This window comes from Nomascus leucogenys, chromosome 1a (genome assembly GCF_006542625.1).
Source record: "Nomascus leucogenys isolate Asia chromosome 1a, Asia_NLE_v1, whole genome shotgun sequence".
In the NCBI taxonomy this organism is placed as follows: Eukaryota; Metazoa; Chordata; class Mammalia; order Primates; family Hylobatidae; genus Nomascus; species Nomascus leucogenys.
In genome coordinates, this window is record NC_044381.1 from 95,824,383 (window position 1) to 95,844,725 (window position 20,343).

The 20,343-nt window shown below is 39.1% G+C and overlaps 1 protein-coding gene across 2 annotated transcripts in view; it reads right to left on the bottom strand.

The window, feature by feature from the left end:
• Positions 1–20,343, bottom strand: part of SLC25A21 (solute carrier family 25 member 21) — a 511,294-nt gene that overhangs the window by 55,413 nt on the left and 435,538 nt on the right. For both annotated transcript variants that reach the window (XM_030813695.1, XM_030813699.1), the window contains exons 4-6: positions 11,884–11,950; positions 6,833–6,892; positions 2,913–3,020 (exon numbers count right to left, since the gene is read on the bottom strand). In XM_030813695.1, coding sequence (XP_030669555.1) covers positions 2,913–3,020; positions 6,833–6,892; positions 11,884–11,950 — 235 coding nt within the window. The remainder of the gene's footprint in view (positions 1–2,912; positions 3,021–6,832; positions 6,893–11,883; positions 11,951–20,343) is intronic.

The following is a 20,343-nucleotide window of genomic DNA, read 5'->3' on the forward strand; positions in this document are numbered from 1 at the left end:
TTAAATTAATTTCACCTGTTTCTTTTTATTTTTTAAAAGTAGCTACTAAAAATGTGGCTCACATATTTCTATTAGATAGCACTGCTCTAGAGTCTAGATCATTTTTAGTGCACTTATACATGCATATTTAAGAAATACATATATATTTTGGTGCTTTATAACATAGATATGCATTACTTTTATGCTTGGATTAATTTTTTTAAGTCAAATCTTTAAAGGCAGTGGACATTAAATGAATTCTTTTCTTCTTCCACTTCTCTTCCTCCTCTTCCTCCACATCTCCCTTTTATACTGAACAACCCACAAAGCCTTAGAGTGAAGAAAGCAAGAAGTATTCCTGGCCATACACATGCCGAGGTGAGCATACCTAATATTTGAGTTAAATCAACACAGGCACAGGTTAACTAAGGGGTATCTATCGCCTTGTTGGATAAAAGAAGGAGCTAGTCAATGAAGAAGGCTTCGGCATTATTGAGTCCTAGATAAAAGACCTATAAGATACTAGCAAAAATGATCAGCAATTATTTTCTAAATAACTAGATCCAAATGTTCTATTCTTATCACGTCATCTCTTTTTCTCAGACATTTTCTACAATAGGCACAATCCCATTACTGTCTGTTGAGTAAAAGCACCTATTGCTTCAATTTGATGAACATTGCCCATAATGTGCCACATCAAAACACCACCTCATTGCAGCTACTGAATTCTGCTGGTTGCTGTAAATAAATGCTGATGCATGTTACCTATGTAATCACTACTTTGCTAAATTCTAAATAAAGTCACTTTTAAAATATTTTCTAATGCATCCAACTGATTTTCTTCTAAGTAAATACCTGATGATGTCCAGTTCAGTGGATAATGCAAAAGAAATGACCCCAAACAGGCTCCCACTATCCCCTGGCCCCTGCTTTAAAAACTGGCTAAATATACGTAATTTACAGCGACTGCATGTGTGTAAGTGATGAACTGGAAGCATGTACACATGCAGCACATTCTTCTGTTGGGCAGGAAGGGTGTTTATTGCATTCTAGCAAGTCATTAGCACATGCAAAACATTAGCAGCTCTTACTTGGCCTCAGCGCAGAGCCTCCTTGAGGGCAATGGAGGGAAAAAGAACATTAGCATGAGCCGAGGTGCCCCTGATACCTCACGATTTTCATTCCTGTGAGTACCCCTTGATGCTCTGTCCCATTTGAGTCCTTGTGGTTACATGCTGCCTAGATAAAGAATTGCAACTCAAGTCCTGTTTATTCCTTTGCCTACTCACTGCTGCTTCAAGACAAGCTTCCCAAGCGGTAAGATGGAACACCGGACAGGGATCTCTGCAATTTTCTTCTAACTGATAATTCTCCCAGTCCAACAAACCAAGTTTTCCTTAAGCAGATTCCATGGGAACTGTTTTAAACGTTCCATATTAATAAGCCATTTAAAAACTGTTTCTTTTCCCCTCCCCCTGTTCCTCACCATATTCTTCCTTTATTCAAGAGAGAATAAAGAGAAACAAAAACTAGAATACAGAGATTCTCAACTTTTTATAAGATGCTATATATCACTGTATTAAGACAATCTTTTGAAATGTAAAAAAAATTCCCCCTGAATTATTAGGATTGACTTCATCTGAGTAGATACCATCTGCTGTAACAGCCCAACCCTGTCCCCTCAGGTCTTGGCAGCTAAGGGTGAGTAGGGCCCCCCTCCTTCCCCATACCCCTGCCTGAGAAACTGCCAGGAAGCTGTCAGGCAGCATCAGCAGGCAGGAAGTGGGGTAGGAGTGAGGGGGTCTCCACCCATTCCACCCTTACGCAGTAGGCAGGGAAACTTTCCTACAGAAAGATCCAGGTCAGCAGATACTCCAGTCCAATTTCTACTACATGCTACCTGGTGTGGAATTAAATTAAAATGCTAAGAAGGGATCTGGAATGCCAATCCCCTTGTTTTCCGCCTACCTTGTGCCTGGCACCCAAAAGAATAAAATAAGAACAGCTGGATTTGGCAGTTGAAAGGGAATTCTTAGGTAACTGGAAGGAAGTGAAGGCAGTACACACCAAGGAACGCTGTCTGCACGAAACGTCATGTACCAATGATGAAATGTCAAGACCCATCATTGTCCAAGTGCTCATTCAGATTCACCCAAAAGACAAGTTTGACAGATTATCAGAATCTTTCAGGGCGGGTGGTGGGTGTAGTGGGGAAAGGAGTGAGGTCATGTTTTAAAAAAACGACTTTTTTTTTTTAAAGCAAAATAATGTTATCACCTCAGTGGTTTAGCTATAGTCCATTCTAGAGCAATTGAAAAGAAGTTTTGCCAGCAGCTGGGAGAATATTTCCAAATAAGTCACTTCAGATTATATTAGAGCTCTAAAATAAAAAATGAATAAACAATAAACAAGTGTTTGTCCATTAGATCTCAGTGCATTTTTGTTAACACTTTACTTGCAGGAGATATTTGATTTTTTCTTATGCTATTTCCTTAACAGTGATTTACTATGGCTTTAATAAATGGATGAAAGTTGGGTCCATTGTTTCACATGCACATTAAAAATAAGTTTTTATGGCCAGGCATGGTGGCTCATGCCTGTAATCCCAGCACTCTGGGAGGCCAAGGTGGGTGGATCACCTGAGGTCAGGAGTTCAAGACCAGCCTGACCAACATGGAGAAACCCTGTCTCTACAAAAAATATACAAAATTAGCTGGGCGTGGTGGTGCATGCCTGTAATCCCAGCTGCTAGGGAGGCTGAGGCAGGAGAATAGCTTGAACCTGGGAGACGGAGGTTGTGGTGAGCCGAGATTGCACCATTGCACTCCAGCCTGGGCAACAAGAGCAAAACTCTGTCTCAAAATAAATAAACAAATAAATAAATAAATAAATTTTCACATGCCCCTAACAATAGAGAAACATTAAATGGTTACCTCTGCAAATGTGTTCCGATTTGCTTGCAAGCCAACTTTTACTACCTCAAAAGGGTTAACTACAATGGCTTCTGTTAGTCCAGATCCCAATCCAGCAATGGCGAATGTCTAGAAAAATTAAATCAATCAATACTGTAAAACAAGTTATCATGTGTATGGGGTTAAACATCCTATTCATTACACTATGCAGCTGAATGCTATAAAGAGAATGGAGAAACCTACAGAAACCCACCATATTCCATTACTAAACAGCTTTAGTTCTTGATTAGATGCTGACAATTCATGAAGAAGAAATTACAGAAGCCACAAACCACATCCTAACAATTTCAAAATAAAATGTCAAAGCCCCATCAACAACGACTCTTTCCTTTAACAAAAAGCAAGGTTGTTTTACTGATTTAAAGGTGGATACTAAAACATCTGCACATATAACAATTAAGAGAATTTGAATTGTAAAAGGAGAACTTCATTTTTAAACATCTACTTAAATTCCTTTATTGGGCATATAAGAAATTCAAGGAGCAGAACCACAAATAAAATGTTTCTAAAAAGCTAAATTTCAGGTAACAACATAGCTGGAAACATTTAACTCTATGTTCATGTTTTTAGAGTCACTATTCTGGACTCTTAACAAACAAAAATTATTTTTTATTCGTCTTTTCTTTTCCCTATTTTAAAAAACATTGGCAATTGACGCAGTCTTCTAAACCTAAAAGCTGAGATCAGAAATGGCTAGATGTGCACTCACAGTCCCAGCTGCTTGGGAGCTGAAGTGGGAGGATCACTTGAGCCTAAGAGTTCAAGGCTGTAGTGAGCTATGATTGAACAACTGTACTCCAGCCTGAGCAACAGAGTGAGACCCTGTCTCAAATAAAAAAAAAAAAAAGGAAGAAAAAGAAGAAAAGAAAGACAAAGACAAAGAAATGACTAGGTTATTCTGAAAGGGTCAAATGAAATCTAGAAAACTTATCAAAAGGTGACTGTATGTCACTTAACTTATTCGCTATCTGTTAAGAATTTCTGCAATAGGAAAGGACAATTTTCTAGAATTTTCCTCTAGGTAGAATGCTTATGTGTTTTCCAGAAAATCTGCATCAAAAACAAACACAACAATTAAAACATGCACACACAAGACAGAAGAACAAAATGAAATAAAGCCCCAATCTCCAAAACAGATGCTGGAAAAAAGGTATTTAGTGCTGAACCTCCAATTCCAGGACAAGAGGCAATACTATAGACAACCAAGAGAAGAATAAAACCAGTGAAGACTAAATAACAGGTAACTCTTGTTAATGGGCTCTAATATCTTCTAAATAGGAGAGGACAGAGGGAGAAAGGAATATCTTCTACAAGAGAGGAAGGAGGGAAAAAGGAAATGTTGTGTAACCTTAGAAAGGGAGGCACAAAGGCAGGATCCAGAGGCAGAAGGTCTGGGTTTAGGGCCAATTCTAGCACTTATTGGCTGTGTGACTAGAGCTGTAACACGCAGTAGCTTGTGCACAGACAAAGATGCCCAACCAAGGATGCCTGGAGGCTGGAATCCAGCTTGCCCCTCATTTGCTAAGAGAAGCCCCGGGGAGGCATCGGTCAGGAGAAGGGGCATCTTTTCATTATTCACACAAAGGTGCCATGGGTGCTAGTTGTGGCTTTGTTGTATAAATTGCTGAATCTCTGATGAGCCACAGTTTTCTCATCTGTAAAATGGAGATAATAATATCTAATTTCCCTGCTTATAAAGTTATTTTAAGGCTCAAAATAATGTGTGAAACCATTTCATAGAGTGCTACGCAAACACCATTGTTCTTGTTGGGCATAAAAAAGGAAGAATGGGCCGGGTGTGATGGCTCACGCCTGTAATCCCAGCACTTTGGGAGGCCAAGTTGGGTGGATGACCTGAGGTCAGAAGTTCAAGACCAGCCTGGTCAACATGGTGAAACCCCATCTCTACTAAAAATACAAAAATTAGCTGGGCTTGGTGGTGCATGCCTGTAATCCCAGCTACTAGGGAGGCTGAGGCAGGAGAATCACTAGAACCTGGGAGGCGGAGGTTGCAGTGAGCCAAGATCGTGCCACTGCACTCCAGCCTGGGCGACAGATCGAGACTCTGTCTCAAAAAAAAGAAAAAGAAAAAGAAGGAAAGAAAGAAATTGCATACAGATTCTAGGAGAGAGAGACTCACTGATGATGTTTCCATTTCATCTCCCTTCATTATAATTTTAAATATATTTGTATAGGGTAACTGATCAAATATTTTATTCATTTATCTCAGACTTCCGCCATGGAAGCCAAAAGTGGAAAAAAAAATACTAGTCCCAAACTCCTTTGACTGGGAAAGCTAAAATCCAGATGTCCAGGTTTTTATTACTTACTCTATGCAATCTTACAAGTAATTCACTTTTTTGTTCTTCTATAAAACTCAGCTACATTTGCTGTCAGAACTAGTGTTCAGCAGTCCCTTGTCAAAAGAATTGATCAGATATCAGCAGATCATGTTACGTAGTTTGTTCCAGAAACCTACATTTACTGTTGGGTTTCCAGTCTCCTAGGCTTTTCATGTGAGAGCACCAGGGGACATTTAACAGCTGTTTAAACGTCTAGCCATATCAAAAAAAGTAACTGAAATAAATGAGTTCAAGAAAAGAGAAGAACCGTACACAGTTGGCATGCATTTGGTTATAGTAGCTGCAGTGACCAAATGCTTTTCTGTTTCAATTCTCAAGAGTCCAAAGACCTACAGTCTCTCACATGGTACCAATGTTTGACACAAGAAGAGCCAGCTGGCCCTCTGGAGACCATATTTTATTGTTTCTCACTAGGAAATTTTTAATCCTCTTTTTTGCCAGGCTGTTTCCAAATTTAAGAATGACATTAAGGGAAGATGCCAAAGAATTAAAAGGAAAAAATCCTAGCTAGTTTCGAGATTCATGGTATCACTGCTCCTCTCTAGGAGCCCATGTCTCCCAGCTACCTTGTATAGGCAAGGGCTGGACAAGACATTGCTTTGTCATAACAAAAAGTGATGCTATTAGGTTTCCTAACAGGATCTTTCCTAGAAAAGGGGCATGTACGATTTTTTAAAAATAACAGGTACTTCTTCTTGGACAGCCTATTTGGCAGAATACATATTCTCAAATATTGTCCATTTTATTGGACAAATGAGGGCATTTTCCTAGAGGCTGGAGTACATGGCCAATTGGAGGGCCAATGCAGATTTTGTTTTGCTTTGCTTTGCAGACTTGGAAGGAGAAATTAGTGCATTTGCTCTCTTGGGGGCTCTTGTTGCACGCACATTTGTAGAACCCATTTGGTCAATACAATTAACTTCTGTGAAAAGCAGCAAAGTCACCAAGAAGGCGGGGAATGGCGTAGGGAAATGTTCAAATCACCAAGTGAATTTTGTGTGATACATGAGATATGTCATTGTAATATCACAATTCTCCTTAGCTGAGTTGTTTACAGTCATTCCTATAAAAGGCCCTTCAGTCTGCATCTGACCACAGAGTGATTTTATCCCAAGGGATCTGAAGTCTTATATTTACTACAGCTGGTGCAAAAGCTGGAAAAGTGACCTGTTTGGCATGTTGACTTTTGCATAGATATATGCAGTATGTATGTAAATATATGCATGTCTTGGTTTAAAAAGAGTCTTTGATAAATGTACTCTTTATTTCATATTCTTGACCATATCTCATATGGGGCCTTTCCAGACATATCATTATTATCATAAATTCATCACTGGGAGCTATAAAATAGCCAAATTGTGAGTTATTAGGAAGATGGCTTTCAACAAGTAGCTGAACACTGAATAACTCAAATTCATATTTTAGTAGCTGGGCTTGGGAATCAAAAGAGTTTTTGTTTCTAGATTTTGCTTTATGAAATAACACACACATTTAAGTATAATAAATACTCTCACTTACCAATGCTGGTGACAATGACACATATCCCAGCAATTTCTTGTACTGCTCAAAGGTGAAAAACTGTGAAACAAAACCAAACTCACAGATTTATAACAATTTTCCTGCAACAGACTCTTTAATTGACTCAAATTTCTTTGGTAAATCACTATGTTAACCAGCATTTCAAAAAATGATAAACTATCTAATACAGTTTTTAATCCTGTCTCGGGTAGTTGCTATTGGATCTTTCTTTAACATTCACAGTTTCAAATGCAGTTATAATAACCTACAGAAGAGCTGATGAAATCCTTTAGAGCAGTAAATGAACCATACAACTTCCATTTACCATGACCATTTTCAGTTTCCCCAGACATCAATATATGGCAGTGATTCAACATTATAGGCCTAGAGACCTGACATCTTTGGTCTCCTATGTTTTCTCTATGAACTGCTTTCCCAGTGAAAGCCCAGTTTTCTAACACATTTGTAAAAGACATCCACTTTTCAGCCTTAACTTGTATTTCTATTGTGGTGTCTCCCTACTGCTCCATGGAATTGAAAACACTAAATAATTATGAAGGTGCCATGATAAACTAGGGAAGGACCCAATGAGGTTATCTAGTCCATCCCCTGCCATAAAGCAAGACTGTCCTCAACCTGAATGAAGAAAGAAAGCTGCTAATTCCTTCCTTCAAAACTGATGGTGATGAAGATGGTGAAGGTATTGTTGGTTTCTTCAGTAGACGATGTTTAGTAAAATTTTCTTTGCAAACAAATTTCAAGGGAGGCAAATCTAATCAATTGCTTCATATAATACATTTTCCCCCTTTTTTCTTCCTGTATTCTACTTTTTGAGCAACAACTGTGCTTGAGCATGTTTTGCTCCTGGGTAGCATGTTCAGGTAGCTGTCAACACCACTGATAAGGCACGTTTTTAAGTTCTGCTAGAGTCTGATTCTCGAGACCCCAAAAATGGTATGGGTATTATATGGTCCCCAATATTTTCTACTCTATTACTTTATAGCCTAGTAAAATGGGGCAAGAAAGCAAAACCAGATTTCAGAGCCAAAAATACTCTGTTGTTAGGAAGAAGTAGCTCCTTATAGATGGCTTCAATGAGTGTTTGGGCAGCCCAAGAATCGTTTTACTACCTGATAAATTTTGATTCTTTTCAACGCTCGGGAACTACTTTTGTGCCATGGTCTTTTAAATGCACTATGAATGTAGAGTTTTCTAGAACAGGGATTCATTCATTCACTCATTTAATAATATTATTAGAGACCTCCTATTCTAGGTACTGAGGATGCAACAGTAAACAAAGAGAAACCTCTGCCTACGTGAGCTAACATTCTAGTGGCTAGTGAAAGCCCTGAAACTACCCTGGTGTTAAAATAGTACTCACAGCAACCACCAGGGACCACCACTTTTCTGATGAAACCATTAACCACTAGAAACCATTAACCATGGAAGGAAAAGTGTTATAATCTTAGGGTTTTTTTTTGTTTTGTTTTGTTTTTGTTGTTTTTTTTTTGTTTGTTTTCTTTTTTGAGACGGAGTCTCGCTCTGTCGCCCAGGCTGGAGTGCAGGGGTGCGATCTCGGCTCACTGCAAGCTCCGCCTCCCGGGGTTCACGCCATTCTCCTGCCTCAGCCTCCCAAGTAGCTGGGACTACAGGCGCCCATCACCACGCCCGGCTAATTTTTTATATTTTTAGTAGAGAAGGGGTTTCCCCGTGTTAGCCAGGATGGTCTCGATCTCCTGACCTCGTGATCCGCCCGCCTCGGCCTCCCAAAGTGCTGGGATTACAGGCAATCTTAGCTTTTAAAAATAATTTGTTTTTCTTCGTTTTTATGATTATCATCATCATCACTTTGACAATCACCTTGCTGGCATTTTGAAGTGAGCAGTCCTAGAGTTGAATACAGGTTATGCTGCTTAGCTGTGAAAGCACAGGAAAGCTGCTTAACCTTTCTAACTCTAAAGAACACAAAACTTACCTTTTAGACTATCATTAAATACGAGAATTTAAGTAGGATTCCCTGACAGGACTGGCACAAGTGAGACTTTTGAAAAATCTTAGTTTTTATTTCCTGTAACTTAGGTTACCAAAGGAATCATAGAGGCCTTAAGAATATGAGCACTCCTCTCAATGCCCTGGGGCTGCTGAAGCTTTCCAGTCTGTCTGGTGGGAACAGGCACTATTCCCAGCCCCATGTGACTGCTGAGCACTGTTCCCTCGAAGCCTTTTGGGTGGTTCTTTCCTAGGCATTGGTAGTTTCCTCGCATGCATGCACTGGTCAATACTCAGCTGAACACTTGAGGGGTCCCTCTACAGATCTCAGGAGTTCTATCTCTGTGCAGCCTGCTCTTCCCTGGTACTGTGTCCTGTGGACTCTGGCTGCCCTGCTCTCCCCTGGCTTTCAGCTCCTTCTCAACCCAGGGAGTCCCCTGGGCTCTGCCTCAGTTTCCCCTCCCTGTCCCGGGGCCTGAAACTATCCCAAGGCAGTAAGCTGTGGCATCACAGGGCTCATTTCATTTGTTTTCCATTTCTCAGGTATTTCCAGCCATCATCATCTGATGTCCAGTGTCTTGAAAACTGTTATTTCATACTGGTCCCTGTTACTCTATCTCCACCAGGAGTATAAGTCTTGGCCCTCCAGCTACTCTGAACAGTAGATGTGGGAATTTTCTCTCTATGTATATTTCTTTGTTTCTTTCTTTAAGTTTTCTTTCTGTTTCTTTTTATATATGTTTCCTTTATTCATCTAATATCAACTGAACATCTACCATGTGTAGATACTATGATTGGTATAGGTATACTGTAGTGAACAAATTAGACTTCATAGTTTATGATCTCTTGTGAATTTAGTTAGCATAAGGCAGTCCTTGAGAAACTGCACACGGGAAAAGTGGTATTTCTGCATGTGTGAAGCTCAAGACTGGACCCTGAAGCCTGAACCATGGTGCCGCCCATCTGTGAGGGATCAGCTGGTCTCTCTGAAGTCTTCTTTTCCTTTTGCTAACTACAATACTAACTCTGTCTAATTTGTGAAAGGAGAAGTTTCATTTATTTAGCATCAGTAAGTCTTATTACTTTAATGATAAAGCTCATTTCAAAGAATAAAGTACATAAAAACTTAAGATTGTCTGTTTCTGATTATGGTGATTATTTTAACTAAAGTGTCAGTACCAAAGAATACACACACACACACACACACACACACACACACACACCCCTCCCCCCAGTCTCTGAATATTTTTTTTCTTTGATGACATACAATGAAGCAGTTTATGATGTATGAAAGTTATAATCAGGTGATTGGTTTCCTCACAAATCCTAAGATAAATATCTATAAAATGAATGTTTTCATAAATTGTGCTGAAAAACTAGTGCTATCCATCTGGCAAAGATACACTTAACTCCAAGTTATACTTAAAAAGCCAACATACTTACCATATGTCTCAATAATTTTAAGGTAAAATCTACTTGAAACAAGATGTCTGGGACACATACACCATATTCAGTTGCCCAAAAGTTCATCTGTTAACCATTGTTCTGGCACAGAACATTGCTTTTGTAAAATAGAGACTAACTCTGTTTTATAAAGCTCAACTTTTTTTTTCTGTAAAAGATTGCTTAATGTTGATAAGTCTTAATCCTCTTAAAGTTTAAATTGTCTCCAACACATAATATTAAGAAAAAATATTCCGGGAAAAACTCTAATTGTAGTTTACTTTATTTATACATGTAAATCACTGAAGAGATGAATATATTATTCCAGCAGACAAAGTGACTTCCCTTTTGAACAGGAACTCTGCTCTGTTTGTTTACTTGGGCAATCTTTTATCAAGTAAAGCCATTTCATAATTCAATTCAGCTCTCTTGTGTACTTTGGTGAACTTATTCCAGATTCTTTACTGTGATTCAGATCCTTATAACAAAATTTGTATTGAAGTGATACTATAAAATCACAAAACCTATACCAACAAAGAGGGTGAGTTTATAGAGAAAGTATGTTCTAAAGCTTTGTTTTCCAAATTCTAGACTTGAATTCAATCCTATTAAATTGCCATTTTGACATAATATAAAGGGTGGATGTTCATGTATATATGTGGGTGATTTTACCATAATTTTTAACCCAGTCACCCTCTTGAACTTACTGAGTAAAAGTATATGAACTGTTCCTTCTTGTCTTTCAGGAGTACTGGGAATACATTTCACACACATGAGTAATGTATGTGAAAAAAAGCCTTATATTGCTTGGAAAGTAAGTCTTTAGGTTATCATTATTATAGAAGGGCAAAGCCTTATTTGGTGATGTCAGTGGTGCGGGGGAGGGGAGCAATGCCTGTCAGAGTCGCTATGATCAGGACTTTTGTCTGAGAGAAGACAGTAGTCAGATTGAGTTCTTTTGCCCCTGGACATTCTTCCAGATCTCCCTGTTCCTCTTCGGATACTGAACTAGCAAGTAGTACATAAACCTCTACAGTTATGTGGTTAAGTAAATGGAAATCAGGGTAGTGGAAGTAATAATTTTCGTAAGAACCAGAATAGAGAATTTTAACAGAGGAGACTAAGGGGGAAAATGAAGTTGGCATGCCAAAAAAATATGTTATATGAGAATCATATATAAAGAAATATGGTATGTTGGTTTACTCTGTTCATGAAATGGGAATGATTTAGGAAGAGAAGTTTTCCCTCCTCTCCTCTTTCCTCTTCCCTTCGTCTCTCTTTCTTTAATAATTATTTCTCCAAAGGAAAATTTCTGAGTTGCTTTGAAGAAAGGTCCAAGCTATTTTGTGGTTTGATTACTAGAATTTTATTCACCATGTTGTTTTCTGAATAATTTCCCCATTAGAATGGAATGCTTTTACCTGATTAAAAAAATCTACAAATTGATCTACATATTTGAGAGACTGACCAAGTCTAATTATAATAAAAATTATGCTCTAATTTCTGCATTAAAATTTTTAGTGCTTTACATATAATTCATTTTAATGTCTTAGAGTTTGTTGTGCTGAAGCTGTTACTGCACCCTACTTTTGCTTGGTGCAAACGCATGCAATGCTTACCTTCACTGCTCTTTTTGGGGTTTCAGCCAAAATAGGTGGCAGAATTCCCTTGTAAAAACCAAATAACCTGTTGGAGAAATAAAAGATTTGCTATGAGTAAGGAAATTAGGAAACAAGTATTTCTGACTTTGTTAAGATAATCCTAAAGTATTCCCGATTATTCAACATAGCACACCAATCATGAAGTCTTCCTTTCATTCTAAAATAAAGAAAGAAATTTTATGTCTATTAGCATTATGATATTGAGAAAGTGAATCTGTGATACTGAGACAGGAATCCCTTAGGTAAGCTGCTAAGCATGACCATTAGTTGCACCTTAACCATGAAGCTGACCCTCCTCACTCTAAGGGCTCTTGAGTTTATTTTCTCAGTTATGTGGCAGGTAGCTTCAACCTATCTACAGTCATGCATTTCCTCCCTTGTGGTAACCAAATGAGGTTAGGATTATACCTGAACCCATTAGACTGTGCCTTTCTGAGGCTAAGGAGGTGATGAAACTTTCAATTTTAGCTTTACTAATACAAGGGAACTAACAAGTTCTGTGGGCATGGTACTAGAGCTTCCAGCCCGGTCCTGAATTAGTCATGATTTTTAGGCTTCCTTGATGGAGGTGGAAGAAGGTCACAGAGGGCCGGCTATAGGACTATGTATTGCCAACAGAAGAAATGTCAGACTCCCTTGCTGATACGCAAAATCACAGGGCATGAGCCAGTTTTCTTTGCCAGTGTTGATGGGCAACATAGTCAGATATTTTTAGAAAAAAAAACAAGAATGAGTGACATATGGTTAGATTTATAACAAGTCACCATTTATTTCTTATTATATTTTTAGAATTCAAAATTTTAAATTCCTTTGTCCTGGAATCTTCATATATATGCCATATCTTCATTTCAAACCTTAAAATATATAAATAGAAGAGAATATTATGCATTATTTTCTGAGTAATCACTTTTCCTGATGAGTCCACAAGTGACTACGGATAAGGGCAGAGCTCAACATGTCCTTAATTTAGGATATCCAGCTAACATGGGGCTGCAGCTTCTCTGATTCACCCCTAAGCTTCACTCCAGCTCCCTTAAACTGGGTCCACTTCTAGCTGTGCTTCTGGGAACAAGAAGTTGAGAATTTATTCAAGTGAACCCACTGTACCACCCAAACCAACATGGCGACCTCTTGTTCTCCCTCAATTCACTCGCTTACACAGTACCTTTTGGTGAAGAGACTAAAGCACTTGCCTGCTTTACTCAATTCATGGGCTTACACAGCCTCAATTCACTGGCTTACACAGAAACTTGAGGTCAGCGCACCCTTTGGGGTTCTTATCCCAGAATCCTTTTTTTTTTTTGTATGTAACCAGGACACAAATATTTGTTAAGCTTATGGATCTCATAAAGAGGAAGAAAGGGATCAAATTATTCCCTGATATGGGCTTACTCTGCCCACGATTTTTTTTTTTTTTTTGAGACGGAGTCTCGCTCTGTCGCCCAGGCTGGAGTGCAGTGGCGCAATCTCGGCTCACTGCAAGCTCCGACTCCTGGGTTCACGACATTCTCTTGCCTCAGCCTCCCGAGTAGCTGGGACTATAGGCGCCCGCCACCTCGCCCGGCTAATTTTTTATATTTTTAGTAGAGACGGTGTTTCACCGTGTTAGCCAGGATGGTCTCGATCTCCTGACCTCGTGATCCGCCTGCCTCGGCCTCCCAAAGTGCTGGGATTACAGGTGTGAGCTACTGCGCCGAGCCTGCGCACGATTTTTGACTTAATGGATAGTGCTAGCATTATGAATAGGAAGTAAAGCAGATATGTGATTTGGAGAGCTATGGCAATTCATGAGCTGTCCCCACCCCTTTTACATTCCAATTTGAAATACTGATGCCTGAAATTCTCACATCAACACGAATTTCTTCTAGCAACTAATAACATTTAAATACTTTTCTCATTTAAATTTCATTATAAATTAATCACTATGTAATTTTTGGCATAAAGAGTGACCAAGCATAGGTTGGTCTTCCCAAAAGATAAACGTGATTTTCTTGAACAGAAGTTCTATATATATAATGAAAAAGGTTATTAGTTCTGTTCTTTCTGTGTTGATGTTTCCCCATCTGGAAGACTATGCCTGATTATTGTAGGAAAAAAAAATACAGAGAAACACTTAAATAAGTAAAGCTTTTAAAACAGAGTGTCCAGATCAACAGAGGAACTTGAAATCCCACACTACAGAGAACAGTTATAGGAAGAAAAGTTGCTTCAACTGGAGAAGAATGATCTTAGGGAGAAATATAGTGAACATGATGGATCTTTTGAAAGGTGTGCATGAAGGAAAGATATTACACATTTCTCTTTGTTTCCAGGTGGTAGAACTAGGACCAACAGGTGGAAGCAACAAGAAAAGACACATTTTTAGCCCAGGTGGAGCTTAACACAATGAAGTACTTCTAATGGTCAGAACTGTCTAAAGATAGAATGGGCTCTCCTGAAAAGTGGTGAGTTCTCCTTTGCTAAGTGATCAAGCAGTCTGGATGGCCACTTGTCATGAATACCAGCAATGGGAGGTACACAGCAAATCCATGCATTTGATGGCCCTCAAGGCTGATCTGTTTCAATCCTCAGATTCTGTTATTCTGAGAAAAAGAACAAGAAGACATGGGCAAGCACTTCTCTGAAGAGACAGAATCTGCCATACTTTAGACTTTTGCATCGAATCTTACACTGCTTCTCTGGAAGAGGACTAAAGTCTTGTAAGTACACAGAAGGTCTTCATTTTAAAAGTGATGGGGGAAAATATTAAAAAGAGGTGTGATACAGGAGAGAAGAGGCAGCTGGGAGAAGCATAAGGATTTAATATGAAAAGAGCTGGGAGGTCCAGAGCCCTCCGCTTTGTGTTGACGATGCTTCACTGATGTGCCCTCCTTCCTTTCTCTCTGCTCAGCTACTTTCACGTGCGATCGTTCCCCTCCTCCCATACCACGATCCTGAGCTTCCAAACCGAGAGTGAGCAATTTTAACAAGAAGTTCTCAAAGACCACAGGCAGCCTTCGTTGGTAAATGGAAGCTAGGACTACCTACCTCCTCGCATTGCTTTTACCGTATATCCATGCAATAGAGGACATCTATGGAACACTCAGGTCAGCACCGCTTCTGCTGAGGACTGCCCCATCAAGTTGTTTTAAACACATTAATACAATATGATACAATATGATACAGGGTCAGTCTTGCTCTGTTTGGTGAAAACTGTAACATATAAAACTAGGATTTCAGTGGCAGCCATGCTTTTAGTCATTTGGAGAAAGTCAATCTGCAGTGATAAAAAAGAAATAAGCCACCATTTAGGGATGCACAGAAGCAAGAAGGAGAAGCTCTGTTTCTGTGAGTGTGGCCCTGCTTCCAGAATTTAAGCCTAGTTACGTCTGGCCTTTCTCGAATATTTGTATTTACCTCTGCCTTTGATTCTATGAGATGCTCAGTAACATTTCCCATTAAATTCTCTTTTTTACTTAAATAAGTTTGAGTTGCATTCATCATTTATAACCCAGAGCCCTGGATCCAGAAAGTAAGCATCATAGTCCCTCCAGCCAAAGTGACTGCTGTAGAACCTCCGTGCCGTGTCCAATCATAGGAAGAGCTTCACTCTCAGTTAAAATTGGCCCTTGAGCCGACCAGAAGAGTCACATATAAAATGCAAGTAAGAGCATGTGGTTAAAGGCTCAAGCTGATAGCTATTCTTGACTAGATAATTATTGAAAGTTTTCCCAATGCAAAATATTATATGCAGCTTTCTAAAAACCAAAAAGGAATTGTGATGTTTTATGAAACAGATACTTTTTTTTTTTTTGGCAAAAGAACTGATGTTTATATTCACATGCACTGTCCATTCTGCCTTCATGTGGTTTTGGCTTGCTGTGCAGAGCCTACAGCTTACCAGGACCATAATCCGGGAAGTTAAGAGATTGGTGACACCCATCGTTAACATGTGTCATCCCGCTTACATCACGAGCAGCCAAGAGCTGCTTTCAGTCTACTTGCTGGATGAATGGATCATGGGATTCTAAACGTTTATGTACAGCAAAGGCAGTTCTTCTCTCCGACATGACGGCAAAGGCACCACTCTAAAGTTTTGACTCGCATCAAGCCAACTAGAAGAATCCTTGGAAGAGGCATAAGAGCTACTACAAGACCTCCCATAAAACTGCATTATGAACTACATGGCAGCCTTTATATTTTGTTCTCAAAGTTGTTACTTCTAAAAGGTGCGAGTTTGATTTTAACTATCCTATGTAAAAAAGTATTAGCTTGTATGTTTATGGATTTTTGTAAATATTACTGTAAGTAAAAATAGACAAATCTGTTGAAATCTTACTATGTAATAGCTTTTGTGTTAAGAATAAAAATATGTAGGTATGTGTACACATAGTAATCTCAATCAACTTTCACAACAATCCTTTAAAATATTTATAATTGTTTTCCTCATTTTGCTGGTGAGGACTACCATCATGTCATTGCCAAATAAGATCTAGCAACCTAAATCAAGTTCTTTATGTCCTTGATCACTAGGCTATACTGTATAGCTTTTTTTAAACAACTATTTTAATAAAAGCTTTTGAAAAATTGTTTATGTTACAACAATACCTTATCATTTCTTATTTTAGAAGGAAGCAGAAAAGGCCATTAAAAACAGGTCTCTATTCCAATTTTTATTCAGTTCTGTTTTAAAGTAATATGATATACTGTATAACTGATAGAACTGGTCTAAGATGAATAAAATCATTTTTGTGAAAGTTTTTGGGATATTGATTAAATATTTTCTAGTTGTTTTAGAATGAGAAAAAAATGAGCCCTAGGATAAACTTTTTCCTCCCCAAGATAGACTTTTGCCCTTAGGAGGCACACCAGGAGGCTAGACACGGTAGCTCACACCTGTAATCCCAGCACTTCGGGAAGCCGAGGTGGGTGGATCACTTGAGGTCAGGAGTTCGAGACCAGCCTGACTAACATGGTGAAGCCCCTTCTCTACTAAAAATACAGAAATTAGCTAGGTGTGGTGGTGCACGCATGTAGTCCCAGCTACTCGGGAGGCTGAAGCAGGAGAATTGCTTGCACCCGGGAGGTGGAGGTTGCAGTGAGCTGAGATCATGCCACTGCATTCCAGCCTGGCAACAGAGCAAGACTCTGTCTAAAAAAAGAGGCACACCAGGATGATTCTGTCGATGTGGGAGAATGTTGTTGGTTACTGACCCAATAGATACATGCCCCTCACCCCACTTGCTCCTCTGAGTATAAATGATCCCCATACTCCGTGCTTAGGGAGGAGAGTCCTCCTCCAGCCCAAGGGATAAAGCAGAATTGTTCAAGCCCCTCATGGTGGGCTCATTCCTTTGCTGGTGAGAGGGTTAGGCATGGACATATGACTGAAACCTAGTCCAAGAGACAAGAGGGAATGGTGTGCTGGAAGGCTTGGATTTCCAGTCTAAGGCAAAGAAGCCTATAGGAAGAAAAGTCCTGTCTTCTTTGGTAGGTGTTTCCTAGCTGTGTGAGATGCCTGTGGACTGCAGCCAAGTGAGACATCATTGCTCCCAAGCTAAGGACAGAGCACATCCCTTTCTGAACAAAAAGGCTTAAATTGAAATTCTTAAAATCATAATTACATTAAAGATAATTGTTAAATCTTAAGCAATGCATTTATAAGGAAGCTGTGAGAACTATTCTTAAGAAATGGTCTCAGATTGTTTACGTTGGGGAGCCCATCACACATAAAACCACATCCCATTAGTGTGATTGTCTGTGAAAGAACCCCTTACCACAGATGGAATACGGAGAAGCCAGCAGACCAAAGTCACACAGCAAATGTGAGGAGGGGGTACCAGGACTCCAAAGCCACTAGCTTGTGATGGTTTATAGACTAATGAGAGGTACTGTTCACAAACATAAGTAGATACACAGTGCTACAATATTGGATCACATTTGTTTTTAATTGTATTACTTATGTACATCTGTAAAATGAAGATCAAAAACTACATCACACGTGTTCTTCTCAAAGACAGCTCACACATAGCTTATTTGAAATACAGATTTCTGCCAAACCCTACAAAATAATTTTATCCCTCATTCAACCCCTCCACACCCCCATCTTAAAAGTGTGAAGCTATCTAACATGTGGGTGGCTACAAGGTCACAGAGCAACCAATGAAAAGATGCTGATTGTACGGAAGCAAGGAAATGTGAAATTTCCTATGAGTTCCAGCTTGTATCCAGTCTCTGTCGTTCATGTAGAGCAAGTGAAACCCTCAAAGATGGCTTCTTATTGTCTCTCATTAGTAGGGTCCAGTTTTAGGTTACCCTGTTTTTAAGTCTAAATTTTAGACACCTATAGAGACCAGTCAGCCAGACAGAGCCTTAATTAAACATCGTGTACCTGATATCTTTAGTCAGTTTGAATGACTAAAAAAAGTTCCTTGCTTTAAGTTAGCTACTGAAATCTGAAGACTTTCTGGTAGACAGGGGAAGGCTTAACATTCTGAAAATTTGACTCAGGTAAAGAAACTAAAAAGGAGTGGAAAAATCACATGTCCTGTCCGCCCCTCCTTTTACCCCTCTGAGTCACTCCCATTGTTGGTTTTGCTGGTATTTTTCTAATTTAGTATGTAGAAAATATTTGTTTGGGAATCATTTGTACCATACAGTTGAACTCCTCTTTCAAGCAGGCTGGGAAATTTCCTAAGTTATTAGCCTATTAGGTTTTTGGTTTTAGGAGCAACAACATGGAATATTTTCTTCTTTGTAGCTCCCAATGAGAAAGAAAAACAGTGTAGCTGTGTCACAACTGACTTTTAGAAAGAGTCAACCTTGTTGTCTATCAGAAATGTTACCATAAAACTAAACTGATACATTAAAGAGAAAATGCATATACAGAAATCTGTGAACAAGACATTTTTCCTCCTAAGAGAGGAAAAGATCAATGTGTAAATCTGCTGCTCATGGAAGCTGGGGCTTTCCCTGGTTGTCAGGGATGAAGTGTTTTGGGATCCAAACTGCTGATATTCATAACCAAAGTCCAGCAACCATCACACTGGGAAAGCCAGGATAGAGATGCACATTATCTGAGCCTGAAAATGTCAATTACAGAAATGATTTCCAAGTTGAAAAGCCATTTTCCAAGCCACCTGCAACACACTCACACACAGCATGAGAAGGATGCTTTCACCTGGATCCCACTTCTTTGCCAAAAACCTGGCATTCAGTAAGCATCCAGGGCAGCAATAATACTCACCAGTGAAGCATGAAATAGGAGCGACAGGGAAAGTGACACCAGATCCCCAGTTGGGGAAATTGGAAAGCATTAACACGTCTGTATACCTAACAGAGTACAATTACTACATTTTATTTTGTTTCAACAGTCAGAACCCAAATGAACATCACCATTCAGCTCTGTTCTGGGCAATGATTCAAGCTCATCTTTGGTACAGTTGATTTTGAAGCCCTATACTCAATCATATCTTTACAATTTGTTCTTCTTTCAGGCTTCAGGCATCATCCTGATTTCCATTTCTTGTATGGAAGCCTTGAGTCATCTGTTCTGGCAACATGACCAACCCAAATCAGTCATTTTCTCCAAATTATATTGAAATACAGATCTTGCTAGTTTGTTGTTTTCTTCCTCTTTCTTTGTTTCACAAAATTTTTCCTTTAAGGATCTCCTAATACAAAGCTGATTGAAGGCATACAATATCCTCTTTCTTCTTCTGCTGTCAAATCCAAGTTTCTTACCCACATGCTGTGGCTCTGTAATTAAAACAATGAGGTCCACGCTCAACCCTGGGTTATGAGTGCATGGCTTCCATTGCTTGATGGATCGTGTATCCCAGAGCAGAATTTTGGTCCTGACACTACACACTACACCTTTAGGGCATTATTCTGACATGATTTGCACCCCACAAGTGTCAGCAGTTCACAGAATCCAAATGAAAGAGTGGGGTTTCATGGCTCTGTGATTTGAATTATGTAGAATCTATAATCTCAAGTTCACAAAATTGCATGCATCTTGGGGCCATTTTCATTGAGGCAAAAGAGGGAGGGGAAACCACATATCTTTTAGAGGAGAGGAAAAACAGTTCAAAAGAGAGTAAGTGACACAGATTCTTCTTTTAAAAGCAGCAAATAAATTTCAAGGAAGTGCACATAAGCTTTAGCTAACATTCTAACATAAAACTAACAAAAGTTTTGCCTACTCAACTCATATCAGGTCTTCAGGCATAGACGATACAGTTTTCATTATTCATTACGGAGAATTAATTCAATTAAGTTTCTGCATATGGTCTTTGGATTGATTTGTTACCCCAAACCACACCACTTTCATTATACGCTGTATGGAGGAATTCTTTCAAGTTTTCCTAAACACACTTTTCAAATTGAATGTTTAGTATGATTTTACCACAACAATGAAATTTTTTTGGGTGCAATTGA